Raw genomic sequence first — 21,690 nt, forward strand, 5'->3', positions numbered from 1 at the left:
ACTCTTTGGTCCACAAAACATGCAACCTCATTTGAGTTGAAAAAATGCGTCAGAAATCACACTGGCCGGTTGGAATGTTTAGCGCGTGGGATTAAAAAGAAATTGGTTTTAGAATGCAGTGTCGGTGGCGCCCTCTGCGCCAGTGTCGCCGTCTCGCTCGAGCGGGGAGGGCGTGTCCCCCGGGTGGGGCCGGGTGGGGCCCGCGGGACGGAGGGCGCGCGTCCTCTCGACGCTTGTTAGTGCTCCGCAAATCCGCAGCGGGATCGCGCGTTCAGCCGGGACCCGATCCCTCAACGCACATACGATAAAGCCCACAGGATACACGCATGTAACTGTAGAGTTTAGCTTTTGGATTCGAACTGAGAATTCCGTTGCGTTTTTTGTGTTTTGTCTACGCGAGTTTTTGCGTGTTTTTTCTACACTTTAAAAACTTCATATTAACTCTATTAAACAAAAAAAAGTTGCGAAAAAAAAAATAGTGCGAGGAAAAATCTTCATACCGGTATAAAACCGGTACCGCGCGCCGCTGTCTCCCGGTACCGTTTATAACCGGTTTCGCGATTCGGTCGGACGAGTTGAACGCGGCGGCGGGCTACGCGGGCTCGCCGTGGCCGCCGCTCGAGCTCGACCCCGTGGGATGGGGGCGCAAGCTGTACCCGCCTGGCGCGCCGAGGTCTTCAGGTAATTTTTATTTATTTTTCATACAAGAAAATGATTTTTTTGAGACTTCAGGGTAGGTTATTAGATAGTTTTTTTTATAGATTTTCGGTATTGTAACTATGTCTTAATAGTATTTTCTTTTTGTTTATTTTTTTTATTTATTAGTTATTTACTTACTAGTAATGTAAAGAACCTTAAAAAATCATACAGAAATTCAATAAAATTTTAAAATTGAAGTTATATACGTAAAATATTTAGAAGAAATTAATTATTTGAAAAAATATTGCTAGGTAGGTATATTCAATTATTTTGTAGTGATATTGAAATAAATTGAATTATCAAATCATCTAACTAAAAACATTTTATTATTATTATGGAGAGTATCATACTCTACCTAAAGTAGGTCCAAATCGTGTTCCAAACGTACTGAATATTTCATTATTGTAAAAATGGCGCAGTTTATATTAAAGACATTGTAAAAATTATAATATAAACAAAACTTTGAATTAGTTAGAAAATTCTCTTAGCATTAAGCCCACTTATTGTAGATTTATTTTTAATATTTGTGCAAATAATTATATGTATAAATAAATAAAACTTATAACATTTACTTCATAGGAAATATTCAAATGGGTCTTTTTTGTGGCTTAATAATTTTATTATAATACCTTATTTGATATCTACCTACTGGATATCATTTGGGTGTTTATTCTAAACCCACAGCTTGTCATAAAATATCCCGATCCATCTTTCTATCACACAACTTTTGGCTATTCATCTGTCCATTTCTCTTGTTCTGGCGTATTTCCAGATCTCGCTATAAATAACGCACAATAAACAGAGTTTCATTTTACGGTAGTCATGGTTTATTTAACTTTTAGGGGTTATTTATCTGCCATTTTATTTTATTCAATAATCAAATGAGAAATCTAATAAATAAACAATTGCAAATAAAATTAAAATACCTACATTCGCAATACCGAAATCCTAGATAATTTTAATGGCATATTAGCGTAATATTTAGTTAAATCTAGCAAAAAAAACAATTTGTTTCTAAAAGAGACTTGTTTTTACTTTTAATAAATCAATAAAACGTTTGTTTTTAAATTTTCACGTTATTTTTTTATTTAAAGTTTGAAATTAATATCTTGTGCACACACGTTTGCGTTACTCACAGTCAAGCATTTTCATTTTTTATTATAGTTTAGAAACGACTAAGGTCCCGAATTTGATTCCCTGCTGTTAAAAAGTTTTTGACGGTAGATATTTAATTATGTTCTTAGGAATGTGCCATTTTTTATTGTTCGGACAGTTTTATTTTATTTATAATATTTTATATCCGTTCTCTATTAAGTCTTAAAGCAGATGATACAGTTTTATATGTCGAAAAACTCTATGACTAATTTATAAAATTATTTAATAATAATTATACTGCTAGGTACGTTATCCCCGCTTCAAGCAACTTATTATCAAAGAATACTATACTATACTCATGAGCAATGCAAAAGTTCCGATGACATATGGAACGGCAATGGTTGATAGAACCATTTCACTGCTCGAGACTGTAATTCCGCTTGAACTAAAAAATCATATCACACCCCATGAAAAACCCCACTCTAACCCCTAGTCCCTTCCAGGCGGCCTCATGTTCGGGCTGCACCACCAGGAGGCGGCGGGCGGGCTGCAGCCGCGCGGCCCCGTCACCTCGCTGAAGGAGGAACCCCTGACCCGCGCCTGGATGACGCCGAGCTCGCTCGTTGATAATACCAAGTGAGTTTGTGATGAATTTGAAGTGTGATCTAGGAAAACGTAGACCTATTTATTATAAAAGAATGACTAAAGATAGTTTATTGGTTGACACCCGACTATTATCTGCTGATTTGTATAAAATCTTGACTATAACCGGTTCTAAACCAGAACTATCTTTAGTGTAAGTTATATAATGCAGGTTTTTTTTTATCATGTTAATAGTTGTATTCCATATACCAATTTATCGTAAAGATCATCGCTGAACATCAAAAATTACAATAGGGAAATTGCTGAAAGTAATGTTTTGTGGCCGTAATATATAATAATTAATAATAATTTTATGGCCGATAATTTTTAATAGAATAATCTAGTTGGTCTTTCTAAAGGATCCCTATTTGTAAGTGTTGAGCCCCAATGTTAAAGTTTTTATTGGACATTAACAAAGTACTTCTAATTGTATCCAAAAATTGTATCCATGAAATTATAATTTAAATAAAATGATAAACAATAGTCAATTTCTCAAATAGCTAACTTGGCTACTTAGCTAGTACATTATAAATTAGAAGTAGGCAAATGGCAACTAGGTAGGCATTTCAAAAACCGTAGCCCCTAATTCCAACAGCCATAACTAATTTGCAATATAAATAAATAAATGCAAACAAACTAGCCACAAAGGCGGCCCCTCATTGAAATCGTTCTTAATAAACCTTTTAGTGAGCGAAAAGAGCAGCGCACTAAACTTATTACGGTTACCGAAATAACCGAAATTAGATTACCGATCGGTAAGCAAACAGCACCAAATGTTGGCCTCGTGTGATATCGAATACACAGAAGTGGATTAAATGCGGAAAATTTGGGGTTTCACGCTCTTTTTGCATTTGCGTTTTGATTGTACGCGGTCGCGCTGAATTTTTCAGCGACACGCAATTGAAATAATGGCCTTATATTGTTGTGTTGCGGAGGTGTGTTTGCATGTGTTTTACGCGACTTACACAGGGAAAATTCGTTTGCTAGCGGTAAACGAATTAAGTAGGTAAAACCTGAAGTTACAAAAGTGTGGTGTTAATCTATACTTACTCATTAAAAAAAATATATCTTACATTTTATAAAATGTAATTTTATGTGACTCGTCAAAAATAGGACGCAACAAATTCATAAACATATCCACCAATAGCCCCAGCGTCGAAACAAATAATATTTAATCACCTACACAGCAGTCGATTGCACCGCGATGTAAACGCGCGGGCACCAGCCATTCGCTGTCGACTGCACCTGCAGACGCGATAGCCAATAACTTTATTATTATCGCGAACAATGGCAGTTTGTCCAATCAGGAGCCGGGGCGCGTTAATGAACCGGCGGTTAACAAGTGCGTATTCATAACGGTATTGCGCGCCATAAATCATCGTACGTACCGTAACGGTTGGAGATATAGTGAAGTAGGGGCGAGGTTGTGGGTTGGTATTTTAATGTTTTTATGGTAAGCTTTAATTATTGATTGTAGGTAAGTAATTATAAATTTTATTAATAAAATTACGAGTGAAAAATATTCACCCACTGAATACTTACCGCTATTTTTTTCAACACAATATTTGCTGCTAAAACAACAAAACATGTTGTAGTAGGTACCTACTCAATTATAAAATATACCCTAAATATTCTTCCCTTAAACAAACACTTGAAATTAGTAGTCCATATGGGCTGTTCTCTTAAATAAATAAGTAACTCAGAGCCAACATTTTTATAAACAGTTTACGTCTATTATGCTTTCTTCATACATTCTGCGGTACCATGGTGAGGTTGTTTTCATATTATTGTATATTGTATTTTATTGTGTTTTTTTGGCTGACTTACTACTCCAAAACTTAACTTTATTATTTATTTGTTGAGTATATTATGTATCTAAAACCACCTATGGGTTTATATTTTGTTATTATTCAGTTCAATATTAGAATCTAAATTGTTATTAGGTACACAAACATCACGGTATATTCCCGACTAAAACCTAGTATCATAAAAACAATACTATTTTTAACATTCTTCCATGCAAAAACTCGAACACAAAACGGCACACGAATTCGCCAACGCTCCAAAACCCGTAGTGGCGCATTCTGTAAAACTAGACAGATGTCTGTGTCTCCCCTCAACAATGGCGCACTAATATGCCCACAGCTCCCGTCACACTGCACACTGCTATACTCATACTTCATGCTGCACGCCGCACAAATGTCCGGTTATTGTACAACTTCATTATTTTCGTGTAAATACTCGGAGTGAGGGCACTGTGCTGTCTGTTTTTGGTTGAGTTTTTTTGACCATCTGCTAGGTAGGTGTATTCTGGTATATTAGCTGGAGGCTAGTTTTTGTATAGCCAGGTCTTTAATTTATTGTACGGTTAGAAATTTCCCATTAAATAGCATAATTTATACAACAAAATATTACAGTGTGAGCTGTTGTACTTGATAAAATGTGTAATTAGTACCTATTATAATAATTAAAATATAATTGTCATGTACCTACAACCTGACAAATTTTTGATCAAATAAAACATTGTATTAAGTAATAACTCCCAATTTTCCCCGAATAACACGCCATTTTATAGATAACTTAACCCTTAATTAATCTAATAGGGTGCAATCATCAAAGCTCAGATGACAAATGGTGACAGATACCTTGCCAGAAGCGATGACAGGCCCATTTACAAGGGAAGCCAGATCATTAACTACCACACCCAACCGGCCATGGCTAGACTGAATGATTTTAATACATTAAATTTGATACCTACAGCTAATGGTTTGAACGATTAAATTCGTAATTGAAATCATTTCCAAGTACCTTAATTCATTGCATATTTTTTTATTAATATACCTACCTATTTTTTCTAATAAATAAATGTTTTATTACGAATAAAAATGCTAATAACTAAATAAATTAATGACTAGAGTGATCTCGATATCTCTATATTCTATTCCGAGTAGTACCTATTGAATATACTGATACTGGAACCATTATTCCTCAAATCATTTATTAAAGAACTCACTAGACGTACCTACACAAAAACACACACCTGCAAAATCAAACGCTGCAAAACCGGCAACACTCGAAGATTGACAAAAGAGCGGTGATCAGTAAGCGAAAAAAGCGCTACACATCCTAATCGAGCGCCATCGCGGCCGAAACGAGCGGCGATAAATAAAACAATAGAATGTCGCCTACAAGAGTATAAAATGGCAATCGCGAAACCAATTTGTTTACGCAAATTCTGCAGCGCTGCGAGATGAATGGGCCACATAGCGTAATACGGTGCCGCTAGTGCGGTGCGTACCGGTATCGATAGAATACCGGTTTTGTGTTGCGTGTTACTAAGTTTTCTTCGGGGTTAATTAACAGTAGTTACTTGTGCTAACATTAGTGTTAAACTTGGATATATGTAGGTACATGAAAATAATACTTACTTATTATTATATATAAAAAAATATAGAGTAAGTATTCGCTTCCTTTAAAATTAAACAAAATTCATTTGTATTTTATTGTAATAATTTATTTTTATACATAAAAAAATACAGAGTAAGTATCCGATTCCTTTAAAAGTAAACTGAATTCATTTGTGTTTTTATTGTAATAATAATTTCCAGTTAGATTCAAACACGACCGCCATCCCTAACCGAGCACAGACAGAACGCAATGAGAAATGAGACCGAAAATTTGATGAACTGCACGCATTTGAAACACTGTTCCATTGATGTATTTATTGCACACATTCAACCTTACTCTCCCAATCTAATTCCACTTCTATTGCGTGGAGTTACGAGTGAGATTTGAGGGTAAGAATGGTGTTGTTTTGTGTGCTTAATAATCCGGAAATGCCATATGCGTATCGACGCGTGTGGCGTCGTGTGAGTGTCGTCACTCCATGCGTCTTGTTTATCGATGTTTTGGCATATCATAAACCACTGCTTCTTGCAAAAAAAAAACGTTTGAGCCGCTTTGATATTGTAGACTGTGTGATTAGTCCATGCTTCTTCCGGTTTCATAATGATTTTAAAAGCAATCTTATAAATAGGCTTTACAACACAGGATTAAATACAAGTCATACCAATAACTGCCAGTTTCTATATCTCTATCTATCCATAACTGGTAGTTACTTTCATACGATTTTGACATAATCAAAAGTAACAATCTGTCAAAATCGTATGAAAGTAACCACCAGTTATAGATAGATAGGTTATAGAAACCGGCAGTTAATGTCCGATAGTATGGTTTAAAAACACACAAAAATAACAAATTAAATGATTAATAATTTGTTGTCTCAATCCATGTCAATTAACTGTAAAGTGATCCAAACTAAACAACACAAAACTAATAACAGTTGAACAATACGCAAGGGTTGTCACAAAAACGCCTCTATTCGAAATTTAAACTAACGGTAGAAGTTGTAAATCAATTTCTAAAAGGATTATGATGTCTTTTTGTTTCGTTTAAATAGCTCGTAAAGTCTATGGTTACTTTGAAAAGGGACCGCTTAGTGGCCTGTATGCGGTTTCTTGACAAATAGAGGGATAATTCTAAGCAACTGTGTTGAAGGAATTTTAGATTTATTACTGTTTTTGAGAGTAATAGAGACAGTGTGGTGTGGGGTGCGAGCAGGGTAGAGTAGCAGATGGCTATTGAAATTGTGTGACAGATTTTTGGTTAAATTTTTTTTGTCCCACACTCCGGATTTGTAGTTTGTCAGAGTTTAATATTTAAGCAGGTATTAATATAAGTACTTACAAACTTTTTGAATAAAATATATTATGATATTACATCTAAAAGGCAAAAAACTACTTTAGGTTATTCGGTGAACACGATATTACTTTTCAAACCATTTAAAATATTTAATGATAAAATATGTTGTATGTTTGTTAATCTTCCTAAAAAAATCGGCTGGACTAGTTTGAACACCCTAGATGACTAAATTCTTTTAACGCGAAACTAAATATGTACGCTAGATAATATATATCAACTTATCAACCTTATACATATTACTTTTACGACAGGCTCTACCAAATTTGGGATCGTATATGGCCGTGTCTGAGAGGTCCCCACATATTTATATATGTATTTATTTATTTAATCTTCCTTCAACTTTCACCCCCCCTCCCCCCTACCCCACAACATTAAAACTAACCCCCCTCCCCCCGCAGCGTGGGCGTGGGGCGCGCGCACTTCGAGAAGCAGCCGCCGAGCAACCTGCGCAAGAGCAACTTCTTCCACTTCGTGGTGGCGCTGTACGACCGAGCAGGACAGCCGGTCGAGATCGAGCGGACCGCCTTCATTGGGTTTATTGAGAAGGACCAGGTAGGCTTTTGTTTTTATATATACTTATAGAATTTATAGAGCCTGCCTCGCAATACGCAAAACAAGAGAAGACACTAGAATGAATGTTTTTAAAATATTTAAATTAATTAAAACATAGAGAAGGTTGGCAGTGGCATCCCTAATGCTTAATACGACAACGGAAACCACCGAACGTCAAAGTTGAAAAGAGGAAGCAATACGCAATCGTTTTAGTAATGCTGCAAGGACACGAATACGCCTTTACATTTATGATCTTTTTTGTATAAAAATATAAATACCTAAAAGGAAAAATCAATTATCACCACCTACCTGAAAGGACTTTCCTCATTTACATAGTAGAGAGAATTATCGCATTTTGATTCACATCACAAAATTACTTTTAGTTTATTTTCCGTGCGTTACGGAGTTATGATAAGGATCGGGAATCGAATTCGGGACCATCAATCAGGATGAATCGGACATAATGCCTATTGTGCACACAATGCTCGTTTACATAATTGCATTGCGCGTAGGTGGCATTAAAAATACTTGTTGTACGATCATGATTATAAGATTCGATTTAAAAATGAAAAATGCGGCGTCAGAGGTAGAGTCTGGTAAACCTAACTTTACAAGTACCCAAGAAAGGTTTATTAAGTACGACACAAAAATTATTCTCTATAATTTGTGACGTGGTACTTTTTACACTTACTAGTTAAGCAAAAAAAAATACTCTACTTAAGACTTGTAGCTTGGGCTGAACTTCCAAACCTCACTATAATTCCATTATTGTATATATAGAAATTAAAATGAATTAATTTGTTACAGGAAGCGGAGGGTCAAAAAACGAATAATGGAATACAATATCGGCTACAGCTTCTTTATGCAAATGGTAAGTTACATATTATTTATGTAAGCCTTTTAAACACACTATGAATATTCAACTTTACTCGATAATCGACCAATGTTTAGCTATTGAAAATGGCTAACAGTATTCCACAGTACCTATTCACCACTATTCAGTAACATCATCTGCCGACGTCTGAGCTAAGTCGCTTCACAAAGACAGAGACGCTCAGTTGACAGAGCTCGGTGGGCAAATATCGGCACATTGTCTCCTCTGTGATCTATATTATCTATGCCGCTATTGTCCTGTCTGCGCCGCTGTTTGTCTCTACTCTATGGTCAGTGTAGAGTTCGATTGTCGGACGGAATTCTATATTTTGGAGTTATGTTTGTATTCACAATGTTATGGTTAGCTGCATAAGTAGATGTGCAGTTTAATGCCTTTTCAAACTAACAAGTCAATGTTGGAATAAATTAATTAGCGTTTTGTGAGTTTGAGAAGGTACAAAGTGTATAAAGTATGTACTTACTTATAAAGTTTTAGATATAGAGTTTTCTCGGTCGTCAAAGTTGTCAAAAATGCAAAATAATCATTGTTATTGCAACAATTACTTAGCGCCTACCTTCAAAAGTGCACTTCGATACACGGCTGTGTACCTAAAATTATATAATTAACGCAGCCTTCACAAAGATTGTTTAAACGTCATCTTGCGTAAAACTCGAGCACCAGTTTTGCAGATCATAATATCATTGGGTGATAACATGAGTTTAGCTGTAGGTTGAGGAAGCGAGTTGTCTTGGGCTCATTTATTCATATGTCTGCAATACTGTGCACCGTCTCACTATAGTTAGCCCTATAATGTTTATGTTAAGAATTTTCAACCAACTCGTTTTACCCATTCCAAGTCTAATTGGTCAAAAATTCTTAGCTAAGTGTGTTTGTAATCGTAATTACAATGGAACATAAAAGAGTAGAGAATAATTGAGGGCGTTGCAATCTAAGAAAGTGGCCACACTATTATAGTATAGAAAACGGACAAAAGTATCACGATACTTTAGCAGAAAAAATCAAAACGAGAAATGTTTCAAATATTTACTAATTATAAAATGCGACTTTTTGGGGAGGTTTATGTTAAGAGAAGAAATTAGTAGGGGAGAGGGGGGCAGTCTTGAATGAATTTAATTAAATCAAATCAACTGTAACTTTTATTTCATTGTGTATTTCATAATGTTTTTTTGCACTGAAACTGTGTTGGTTATCCCATTATGTAATTACTATAGGAGAAAAGTGATAGTATCACACATCGATATTTTATTACAGTTTTTTCTTGCTCAGGAAAAAGTTCAAATGTGCCCCGGCAATTCTTCTAAAACTGTGTTTACCGATTTTCCTGCAACAAATTATTTAATTGGTCAGAAAAGCAGTGACTTGCAAATTATTATGTCTGGAGAATTTATACCGACTCTTACACTGAGTTGCAGAAAGGATCTTTAAGTTAATGTCGGCATTAAATGTATTGTTGCCTTGCTTTGACAGTATACGGACAGAAAGAGACAGACATAGATTTAATGTCCACATTAGCTTAAAGTCCCTTGCTGCAACTCGGCATTACATATTCTTACACATATTTTTACAATAGGTACTCTACACGGAGAGACCGACACACATAGACACCTACAGCTGTAAAACTTATCGATACCCTTTTTGAGTCGGGGGTTAGTAAAAAAGTATCTAGACCTGATGTTTTGACAACATTAGCATCCAGACCCTGATGTCATGTAACGTTTGACACTAGTATTTTCTAACCTCTATAAGAATAACAAATACACATTGAAAGGCATTCTATTACATCAAAATAGTACTTTTTACAAGAAATATAAGCAATGTATGTTAATGGTAAGAAATTAAGTACCTACTCACCAGTATAAAACGCTGCTCTTTCATAAACATCGTATATATTGACTAATACTTCTCCAGCCTCATTCTCCGCCAAACATCGTAGGTAAACGCTGTAAATCATCTGTCTAGCTTCGCTGCGAATGGTTTTATTCATTTTCACTTCGTGAACAAACTCAACAATCCACAAAACTCCAAAATTAAGCAAAATTCGATTTGTTTATACAGGAACAGGGCGAGTTTGACATTCAAACCATAGAAACAGACCACAAATCACAAGTTTTTTTTATTGCCAGGTTTAAATCTGTTTAGTTCCAAAAACATTAATCTCTACTCTTTTGTGTTCAGCTGTACTTATGAAAGTTTACAGTAAATGTAAAAATGGATTTGAATTGAATATGCCATTCAATTAATTCATTGTGCTATCTGATAAAGGATATAATACACGTTTAAAATAGCATTTAAATACTGTAAAATCATTAGTTCCACGTTAAAAGCCTGTCTATTAGACTTTTTAATTAACACTACCATTAGAGCGTCCTTTTTAATTACATTAGTTTTCAGTTCCGCTAAAAATGCCTTTCATTCTAATTACTTCAGTGAAGTTAGATTCAATGAAAATTGCTTTAAAAAAAGTTGTCTGCAGTTTTGCTACGGGCTACGCAAGCTACGAGCTACGAATTTGCTACGATCGTAGGCATTCGTAGCAACGCTACGAGACTACGACATTTTCTAAAAGACACACATTTCTTTAGGTTATTATTGCCTTTGAATTCTTGTTCTTATTGTATTAAAATACGTTTTTAGAATAATGTTTTGTACCACTGTTTATTGATGCAATAAATAATACCATTCTTTTTGTTCGTAGGTATCAGACAAGAACAAGATATATTTGTTCGACTTATCGACTCAGTCACAAAACAGGTGAGTTTTTGCACAATCTTATTTCTTAACTATTACACAATCGTGACAGAACTTACGCTCTAGGAATTACGAATGTGGGCTTTTCTAAATAATGCTTTCAGTTTATGCGCAGCCGACTCCAAAGCACTATTCTACTACTCAGTTATTTTAAATCACTGTACTAAATAGTGGCATATATTCTCGACTGCCACTAGGCGTGTGCGTGGCACGCGCGAGATTGTCATCGCCACACGATTAGGCCCTAATCCTCCCGCCCTCCTGTTCACTAAAATCACATTGCATTTGTGCCCACTGTCCTTTATCTCGTATTTTATCTCGTGTTATAATTTAAGTTTTAGTGATGAACGGAAGGGTACAAAGCGAGGTGTCAGATGGGCAATTTGAGTGACGGGTCAAAGTGGACTAGTTTTATTTTTCGTTCACATGAACTTACATTGTAATCCTTAAGTGGTATTACGTGTATGTTCTACTTTTTGTTTCTATGAAAAATTAACTTATTTATTTATTAGGTGTCTAAATATTCTGGCTTTTTGTTTATTTACTAAGCCATGCTAACTTCGTTTACAAAATAGTGTAGAGTGTAGTGAATTTTTTAAATAGGTTTTATTGTCATGTAGAATAGGATATGCTAGTCTAATCACCTTACTTTGCTTAAGTCCTTGATCCGTATACAAACGTCACCCTTTCCCAGCCATAACTCAAACCATCCTACACGTAGCACGGCGTAAAATAATTATAACTGCGAACCAAAATAATAATATGTTGGAACTTCACCACGCGCACATATATAATTTCAACACATCCCAAGCTCTTAGTGTTGTAACAGGAGGCCAATTACGAAAGATTTATAACAACAAGATAATTAACTTAGTCCAAACCTTGTTAGCTGAGGAACACACCAAGAAGTTTGGTGCAAATAAGTTAAGTTCTGTTCAGTTTAGTCGGTGCAGCGGCCACGAATCGGTTCTTGCCACTTGAAACTGTTGGGAGTTTTATTGCACCACTTTAGGTGTATATAAGCGGTCTTGTTTTTTAGAAATGCTGATTTTAACATGAAATCTTTGAGTTTATATCAGGTGGGGGATCATGGTATGCATATGAGTTAGTAAACTTGCTCTATCACCAAAAAAATATGATTTTTTCAGTTATGCAAGTTTTACTACAGAAGTACATTATTAGTCCCCTAAAATGGCATGGCACTCAGATCACAAACTTAAAGCGAGTGTAAATAGTTACATACTATGTTTTTTTTAATTTTATTACGTTTTTCACTACTGTGAAAAGTCCTCTTCAGGTAACGAGTAATCATATTTATCAATACAAAAAACAGCATAGTTTACTGTCCAACAAACTGTGCTACGTCTCAATCAAACACGTTCAAAGCAGTCACGACCCACCCATTCGTGTTTACTATGTTTAGCATTCTTCCAAAAGCAATATTTCTTTGGCAAGTGCACCGGCAATAATAATAAAAGTACACAATCTCGGCGCGGCGCGGCGCGTTGTCAGCCATGTAAATCACTGCACTCCGCCATTCTTTGCTCGCTTTATTTCCATTCTCTTGTAGGTTTCTGTGCTCCTGGTAGTTTGGTGGCGGTATGGGGAGTAAATAAACATAATTTATAGGGTTTTTTTGGTAAGTAGTATATAGGTTTTTTTATAAGATGGGGGGTTTATTATGATCTACTTGTGGGTATTGATGAATCAATCATAAAATGTAGAACCTATTTTGAAAAAAAATAAGTTTAAATACCTACCATACTATCCCTATTCTGAATATACTTACATACGATTAAAAATATGAAAATATCTTAGTAACTTTTTGCAAAATTCTGCAATCAACTTTCTTATTTGCGTTCCCATACTAAATAACTATCATATCAATATCTAAAATACCAATCGCCCCCCTCTGTTTGCTTTTAGTCTTAAGATATAGAAGCCCACGATAGGTAATATGGGATCTGAACGAAATCCCATAGAAAGTCGTTCGACTTGTATGGGACGGCGCGCGCCACACACGTGGCTAGTGATTATGTTTGCTTATAATATTCAAACAAGATGTTAATTTGGTTCTTTTTGTTAAGTAAATGACTTTCGGAAACTGGGCGGTGTATGGTTTCACGGGTGTTGCGTTGATTGATTTGGGGAAGTCGGTGTACAATGTATGTGTATGTACATTTTGATTTGTGTGTTGTTGGATACTATCTGTGAGTCATCAGACAGGACAGAACATTCTATGTAACTAAGTTTTTCAGCGAAAGCATTTTCTGTGTTTATTTCTGGGATTGAATAATATATTAGACTTAATAGTAAATAAAACATTACGTTATTATCTCTACATCAATATCTTTGTTTAGTCCTAAAAATGACAAACAAAAACAACATCTCAAAACCCGCAAAACTAGAGTGCGTATTTCGCAACAGTCTTTCCCAACCGGTCACCCAGCAGAACTCCTATACCTATCCCCATCCAAGTACAAAGATAATTCAAAATCGCTCTTCAGCGTTGCGTGTCGGCTTCGCATGCGGCCCGGCATTAGCTGATTGCCCGTGTGTCCCGGCTTAACGTTTTAATATAATTAAATTGACAACTTGCTATTATCTGGACGCCATCTTGACGGATTTTTTGGTTAGTTGCGGTTTGTTGTTTTGTGTGAGTGATGAGTGATTTGATGAGTCAAAGTTGTGGTTATGAGTAGTTAATCGATAGTAGATTCTTAGGTTAAGACTCTAAATTGGTAAATTGAATGAAAGTGTAATCCTTGTAGAACAAATCAAATGTAATTAAGCGCTGTGTAACCAGTGTTTTATATACAAAAGCTCTAGAATTAAGGTTATACACTGAATAATACACTCAAAAGCAATGAAAAAGTATCAGTGACATAAGGAACGTCAATGACAGGTGGGGATTTTTTCATTGCTCGTGGATGTAAAATATGGATATAACTAAAGATGAATGATGTAAATCAGTGTATCTTCATTTCATCGATAAATCATCATATATTATTATGTAATATCCCCACCACACACATCTCAAACTAGCTAAAACAATACCTACAACCACCTATGAATAAAATAATCTCAAATGCCTCCTCGCCGTCAATTAGTGGCCCTGGTCAGTGGCTACTGGCCGGCATTTTTTTTTATTCCCCCCCAAATTCCCATGAGATTGAATCCCAAGCCGCCCGCCGTCCCCATGTGGCCCGCTGCTTCCACCCCACTCGCGTGCTGACTATCCTAAGGGACCAACTCAGCGGGTTAAACTAGAAAAATGGTAGCTTCACTGCAGTTCTCTTTGGTCGATTTTAAGAGCTTTTTTAAAACAATGCTTGGTAGTTTGAGGTGATTATTGGCTGGTTTAGTGGTGTTATCGTGCAAAGTGTTTACTTTTTTGAATGGATAGCTTTTATATAAACTTCAGCTAGGTTTAGAAATTAAAAGCTCTGCATTTTTCGTCAAACGCAACTAACCATTATACCTACATTGTTATGTTTTGAAAGTATTTAGTATCGATTGAGAACCACCTGATGCCAACATCCCTAAATATTCTGACCCTCGTAAGTATAAGTAAGCCGATGTAATAATTGTAATAATGCGGCTTTTATTTAATGGTTAAAGAATACAATGTTGTGCGTTCTACATTACGTACTGGAGATGGATTACGCAACAAAAAGAGGTTTTTTTTCATTTGGAAGTACAGTCTCGGACCAAGAAACCTGACCTGTGTCATAGTGACAAATATATCTGATAGGGGTCAGGTTCCTTTGCATGAGACTGTACATAAACTTTATTATCGTTTAGTTAGAGTTATATTAAAGGCAATCCGTTTTCTATAAAATTGGGTTGAAGACTGTAAAAACACTACGTTTTGGACGCAGATACCGACCCAGAAATACCTACTTACCTACATAACATTAAACTTATGACACCAAAACTTTTTGGTTACTGGGTTAAAAATTATAACTTTCCCTTCAACTATAACATGAAATAAGCCGGACACATTTGTTGGCCTTTTCCAAACTAAAGTCCCGGATTACTGTACACCCCTCCCAATAGCTTCCTCTGCATTTACCAGTAATTAGATATTAATAGATAAGAGAAACATGTGCGGAGGGTTGTGCCCCATTGACGAAAGACCTGTACTCTAAATACTTTTTGTATAAAAGTAGCGTTAATGTTGTTTGGCACTTATTTTGCTATTTCCATGTGTTTATATGAAAAAGGAATCATTTATGATTATATAGGTAGACAACACTGCATAGAAAAACATAAAATAAGGTTATTTCCTTATCATAATTCCCATGGATATTGAAAAGTTTTGATATAAGTACCTGTATGTAAGTACCTACCTATTCATCAAGAAAGAAGTATTAAAATGAATGAACTATAAAAACATTATTTTTTGGAGCGATTCCTTTTAGGGTGTATGTATACTCGTATAGTGGATATAGAAGTTTATTTATATGCAGAAAAGGGTGAATAAATTAGCAAAATGTAATTACTTGATGAAGAAGGCACCTACATTTTTATCTTATCTGATGCCCAATTTTTTATGAATTAGTTTCAGTTTTATTTTTATGCAACTTTTAATTAATTTTGTCGATAAGAAACGAATTCCATTAGTGTAGAAAATTGCTCATGGTTTCATATTATTTTTATTTTCAATAAATAAGTACTAAACAGAGATTTTGGGTAATTTAGGTTTATAAGACACGTGTTTCATAGAATTCCACTTAAGTTTCAAAGTATGAATGGATGGATGTTTGTTACTATTTAACGGGAAAACGCACAGATTTACATGATTTCTTAGTAATAGACACTCTGGATTAAACATTGGCTGATTTTCATTTAAAAGTGGTTTTTCTTAATTTCTTATAAAAAAAACTATGCTGCTGCATAACTGTTGTAGACAAAAATTAACAGTTAATGTGTCTTTGCTATAGCTGCAATGTTAATGTATGCTGTAGTTACTAAATTGCATTGTTTGTTTCAGCCAATCGTATACGAGGGTCAAGACAAGAATCCTGAAATGTGCAGGGTGCTGCTCACTCATGAAGTTATGTGCAGGTGAGAACCAAACGATATATACCTATTTTAATTTTTTACTTGATGAAAAGATAATATTCCGGATACCGTACAACCACCGACACAATAGTAATCGACAATACTACCTGATCTGGCCAAAATCTGACCAAAGCTGCTAGATCGACTGATCCATACAATTTGACCTACGTCAGATTTCATAGATAAGATAAGAAATTATGATTATGTATGGTGGCGGTTAGGTAGCTGTAATATAAAGTCTTTTTTTTGTTTTCCAAGTCAACTATATTTTTTTTATTTTACTAGCCTCCCTGTGTAGGTTAACCTTAAATCACTAAATATAAGGCATGTTTCACATTAAACGTCTTACTAAAACGCTATTCATAAAAACTAATATTATTTATGGTCGATTCCATTATAGTTCCTGGAAATATCCGTTGGCTCTCATCATTTGTCATATATATTGACTTTGTCAATAATATTTTGCTCGTCATGTTTCTTGAAACTTTAGCAGAACCTACTGTCTGTCACTCCTACTGTTTTTTTTTGTATAAATTGTATTGTATCCATGTTATATTTTATTTATATTGTTATATTAATTGCAGGTGCATCAAAATTAAATACAGAATATTATAAGCATCTAGTAATCGGTTTATAAGTTTAATTAACCATGTTTTCTTAGTTGCCTTTCCTAGACTAGCCTAGAATCAAATACCTAGGTAGTTCATTCGGAAAACATAAATGATAAAAAAAATTGAGACTAATTTCAAAATTCCAGTCTTCACAGCATCCACAATTTATAACAAAGCAAATTATTTAGTTGTTAACTAAAGGCATGTCCACACACAACAGTCGTTTGTTTACGTCGCGGCTCCCGTGCGTTGCGTCTCGCCATTTTGCGTTAGTATTGGTGCAGAAGAGACCGAGGTGGGTAGGAGCAATTAAAATTTTATTCCACCTTAGACTGGGTACAGCGGAGGTATAGGATAACTACCTTCTTAATATTAAATACATATATTTTTATATTATTATTTTTCTCATGAAAAAATTCTACTAAGTACTTTGAAACGTTTTCGTTTTTAAATGATTGTATGTATTCCTCACATAATTTATCTATTCATTAAACAAAGTTTTCGATCGCCATACCATTTTAACCACAATCTTCTTTCAGCCCAGATCAAATCCTTTTATCCAAAAATCGAACTCCATCCATCTAATATACGCCCGCGTCCGCAGTCACTTCACTTTACCTCTATACCGTTTTAAACTGCATTTGTTTATCCTCTCATCGGGCTATGTGTGTCTCTGTCTAGCGTCTTCTGGGGCGGGGTCTCAAGGGAGTCTGTCCTTTCAATGTCTTTGCCCTTTGCGTCAGGGGGTGCAATAGGGTGCTTGTTGTATAGATGTCGTGTTATGGAATAGTGTGGACATACCTTTATGTTTGGGGTTTTATTTTTGCTTTACTCCCCACAAAGTAGAAGTAGGAAGTAGTAGTAGGAAGACGTAACTAAAAATAGAAATAGGAGTACTAACCGCACAATGCGTTAATGTGTAGATTTTATTTAGGAGGGAAATAACTAGAAATTTATTTATGTATATTCATTATTCATTATATTTTTTTGGTAAACAGTGGTAACTGAAATAGTGCCATAAAAAATATTTTATAACTTACCTATATGCAATTTGTTCCTATGTGCAAACTAACTTACTTATTTTTTTCAGTCGGTGTTGTGACAAGAAAAGTTGTGGAAACAGAAACGAAACGCCTTCAGATCCAGTCATTATTGACAGGTATGTTTTAAATAAATAACTAATAAGACAGTAAAAATGTATGTGCGTAAAATTAAATAGTTAATCTTTTCATAAATACTTACTAAAATTTGTTCTCAAAGGTAATAAATCACTCACTTACTAAACGGCAGTAAGACTAAAAAAGGCACGTGAAATACCACATCCGAATCCGGAAATTTCGACTGTCTAAAACCTCGTAGACATTTCACAAAATGGTCGCAGACATTGATATTCTGTTAATTAAACGTTCATTAGAGCATGTCACAGTTGAAATCCCGAAGCAAGCAAGAGCCTTAGAGAATAAGCTTCCAATTGCGTTATAAAATTTTCCCTTCTAAACCGCTACGAGCAAAAGGAAGCGAAACTCGCCTTTATTGGGGGTCTATTTCGTGTTCTTCCATTTTCAAACGATTCATCAACATTTGCGGCCATCGGGAAACTTTGCAGGCAAATGCATTTTCACAGTCAGATATAGAAACTTTGAGCCCGGTTAGCATTGTATTTTTGTTTCAAAGTTTTGATTGTGCAAATTCTGCGCGCATAATTTTTACGAAAAAGTTTGAGTAGCTTTTCGAAATTCGGCGGCTAAATGCGGCGGCTATTTTGGTTATATCAGGCTAAGCTGGGCGACTAATTTGATAAAACTGGAAATTACGCCGATTATGAATACGCTAGAAATATTTGATGTCACAATAATAAAACAAAAGACAACAGAAACAAAAAACCCAATCCCACCTAACAAAAACATGGATCGAATTTCTAACAATCGGCAAAAACAAAAGATGAAAAATTTGTCCCAATATTGGTATCACGCTGCGCTATTATGACGCCTCCAGTCCAGATTTCTATTGCCAGACCTCCGAAATTTTCCCTTTTGGTTGAGGATAGTATAGAGAAAATGAAATGGAGGGCTCAAGTGAACTGGTCTGGTATACAGGAGGAGCATCGGCTAATCAGACAAACATGGAGGTTCAATAGCTCTATTGACAGGTGAAATGAATGAGTCGTTGTCACGTGGCTTTGTTTTAGCGCCCTTTTTCGGAATTTCTGTAGAAGTGGGCGTGTTTTGTTATATACCGAGCTTTTTGTTTTGAATATTGGGGATGCCAATTAGCCTGCTCATACTATCCATGACGACAATATTTATTAATATTTCAATCACCAAAGATAATCGAACAAAAACACGTATGGTGGATAGATTTAATAAAGTTAGGTATGTTACATAGATTCGCCGAGTTTTTGTCCGGCTCTCTACGTGACAAAAATGAAGGCAGCATTTTTTCTATTACGTCGACAACCCTATCGATATCAAATGCTGGTTTCGAGGCTCAGTCGATTCAAATTTTTTCACCTCCATAACGGGAAAATTCATCTACGCCCTTTGTGTTCCAACTTTTCTTTGCTTCGCCGCGAAACGTGCAAAGTTGATTGTGAAAATATCGTAACGGGGAATAACTTTTGATTTTTCAACCTTTTGATGTGGGGAAAATTATCAGAATTACCTGCTACCGTTATTGCTCTTTTGTCAATACGTAATTTGGCTATGAATATGGATTTTGTTCCATTGTTGATTATCAAAACCCTTTTTTTTAAACCATATGGGAGTTTACGTGTATTTTTATTTAAATTACTTTAGTCATCCGCACCGAACATCATACTCATACGATACGAAGCGTCGCGTACAAGTGGGGCAATAATCCATCAGTGCGATGCCTCGCCCAGCTACAGCGTAAAAAAATGTACAGCTGTTAATTCGTACGTCGTAAGAGTTAAATTCGAACTGCAACCGTCATGCACGTAGGGTGACGTCCACAGTACAGTCGCGAACTAATACGATAATTGAAATTGTGCAATTGCGTGCGAAGCGCGCGCCACCCGAATTCATTAACGTCGTGTTTTGCGCAATTTGCTTTTTTATACGCCGTCGCTATTCGAGCAATGATACCTTTTTTGATGGTTTAATTATTTTATGCATGCAGTTTGATAGTTTATTTTTGTAAGTGGATTGTTTTACTTATTACTTTATGGCGGGTGAGGTGGTTAATTTAACTAAAGGCTGTCCTAATTTACTCAATTACCTCCACATATTCTGCAATATTTTCCTTTTACACGTTTTCAAACATTTACACCGGACAGTCAGCCAGAAAACTCATAATAAGTTTCAACGTGTCCGATTAACCGACCAAATGAAGAAGTCATCCGCAATCTTGCACAACAGCTCGTCGTATCGACAACACGTCGGGTAATTGCCCGCACAGTGGGCACAACGCAGAACCCTTCGAATCAGCAGCAATTTGTTAAGTGGATTTTTTCCGAGACACGCTCTTGCCTCGATGCGCCTCTGTACACAATTTCATTATCCCGGCGTCCCGGCGTCCCGGCCCGCTCGCGGTTCTCTGCCACAGTTTTTACGGATGCACAATTTTTGATGTTCACGTAGGTATATAGGATTTACTTAATATTAATAAAAAATACTGCTTACACGGGGAGAAGAAGTTTTCCTTGTCGAGCGTCAAATGTGATGTCATCTGAATAAGTTTTAGATAATTTATTGGTCCAATTACTACATAAATATCATTTCCTAGCAATCAATAAATGGGATAATTGATTCCCGATAAAAATAGATATCGATACCCGTTTTTCTAACCCCTCTAAAATACACTTTTGACTAACAACATTGATTGCCTTCACAATTGTAACGAGTCTTTTAAAAGATGGACTTCCGAAATCGATTAGCAGTCACCACGCGATTGGTCCCCTTCAGGCAATCACTTAGAAATTTTATGAACCGTAATGATTAAGATGTTTTGTCGTGCTTGAATCTATATCACCCGTTTGCCTCTGCTTCAACAGATTCAAATCTAAAATACCACGTCAAAAGGTCTATTTTGGATAAACAAACCAATGACTTTAAGCGATCCAAACAGACTTGTAACTCTGATAATGGGAAAGTGAAATCTAGAGGGGCATGTGCATTTAATCACAATTGGTTAAGCATATTGTGACTGGAATAGCAATTAAAGGTGTTTCGAAGCACGCATAAAGTTTAAAGGGCGGCCGAATGTACCTACTAACTTAGTATGTGTGAGTGTGGTGGAATGAAAGTGTTTCAATTAATAATAATGCGGTATAATTTATAGATAAGCAGGTATAACCTATTTTATATAGTCATTTTAATAGCTACTGAACTCAAAAAAACGCGTACCAAAATTGTGAAACAGTGTGTAATATCGCCATATGGTTGACATCTATATGAGAGGCACAATAGGATTTTTACACCCTATTTTGGGCGCGACAAAATCAATTTCCGATTCGATATGACCCTCTTATGCTCCATTTGATAGAACACTAGTGAGTAACTTGACAATGTTATGTAAAAGAAAGAAAATTGAAATATGAACTTTTTGTGCGAACGCGATTCGAAATCCAAGTTTAAAATGAATGAAGCGTTACGCTCTATG

At 35.6% G+C, this 21,690-nt stretch overlaps 1 protein-coding gene across 1 annotated transcript in view; it reads left to right on the forward strand.

Annotated features, from left to right (window-relative positions):
• The first annotated feature begins 551 nt into the window (after positions 1-551).
• LOC105393233 (transcription factor collier) overlaps positions 552-21,690 on the forward strand; it is a 48,833-nt gene continuing 27,694 nt past the window's right edge. The window contains exons 1-7 of the mRNA XM_048629496.1: positions 552-681; positions 2,298-2,430; positions 7,596-7,749; positions 8,557-8,620; positions 11,340-11,395; positions 16,389-16,462; positions 18,161-18,229. Coding sequence (XP_048485453.1) covers positions 2,306-2,430; positions 7,596-7,749; positions 8,557-8,620; positions 11,340-11,395; positions 16,389-16,462; positions 18,161-18,229 — 542 coding nt within the window. The 5' untranslated portion in view covers positions 552-681; positions 2,298-2,305. The remainder of the gene's footprint in view (positions 682-2,297; positions 2,431-7,595; positions 7,750-8,556; positions 8,621-11,339; positions 11,396-16,388; positions 16,463-18,160; positions 18,230-21,690) is intronic.

The sequence above is a fragment of the Plutella xylostella genome, chromosome 23 (assembly GCF_932276165.1).
Source record: "Plutella xylostella chromosome 23, ilPluXylo3.1, whole genome shotgun sequence".
Taxonomy (NCBI): Eukaryota; Metazoa; Arthropoda; class Insecta; order Lepidoptera; family Plutellidae; genus Plutella; species Plutella xylostella.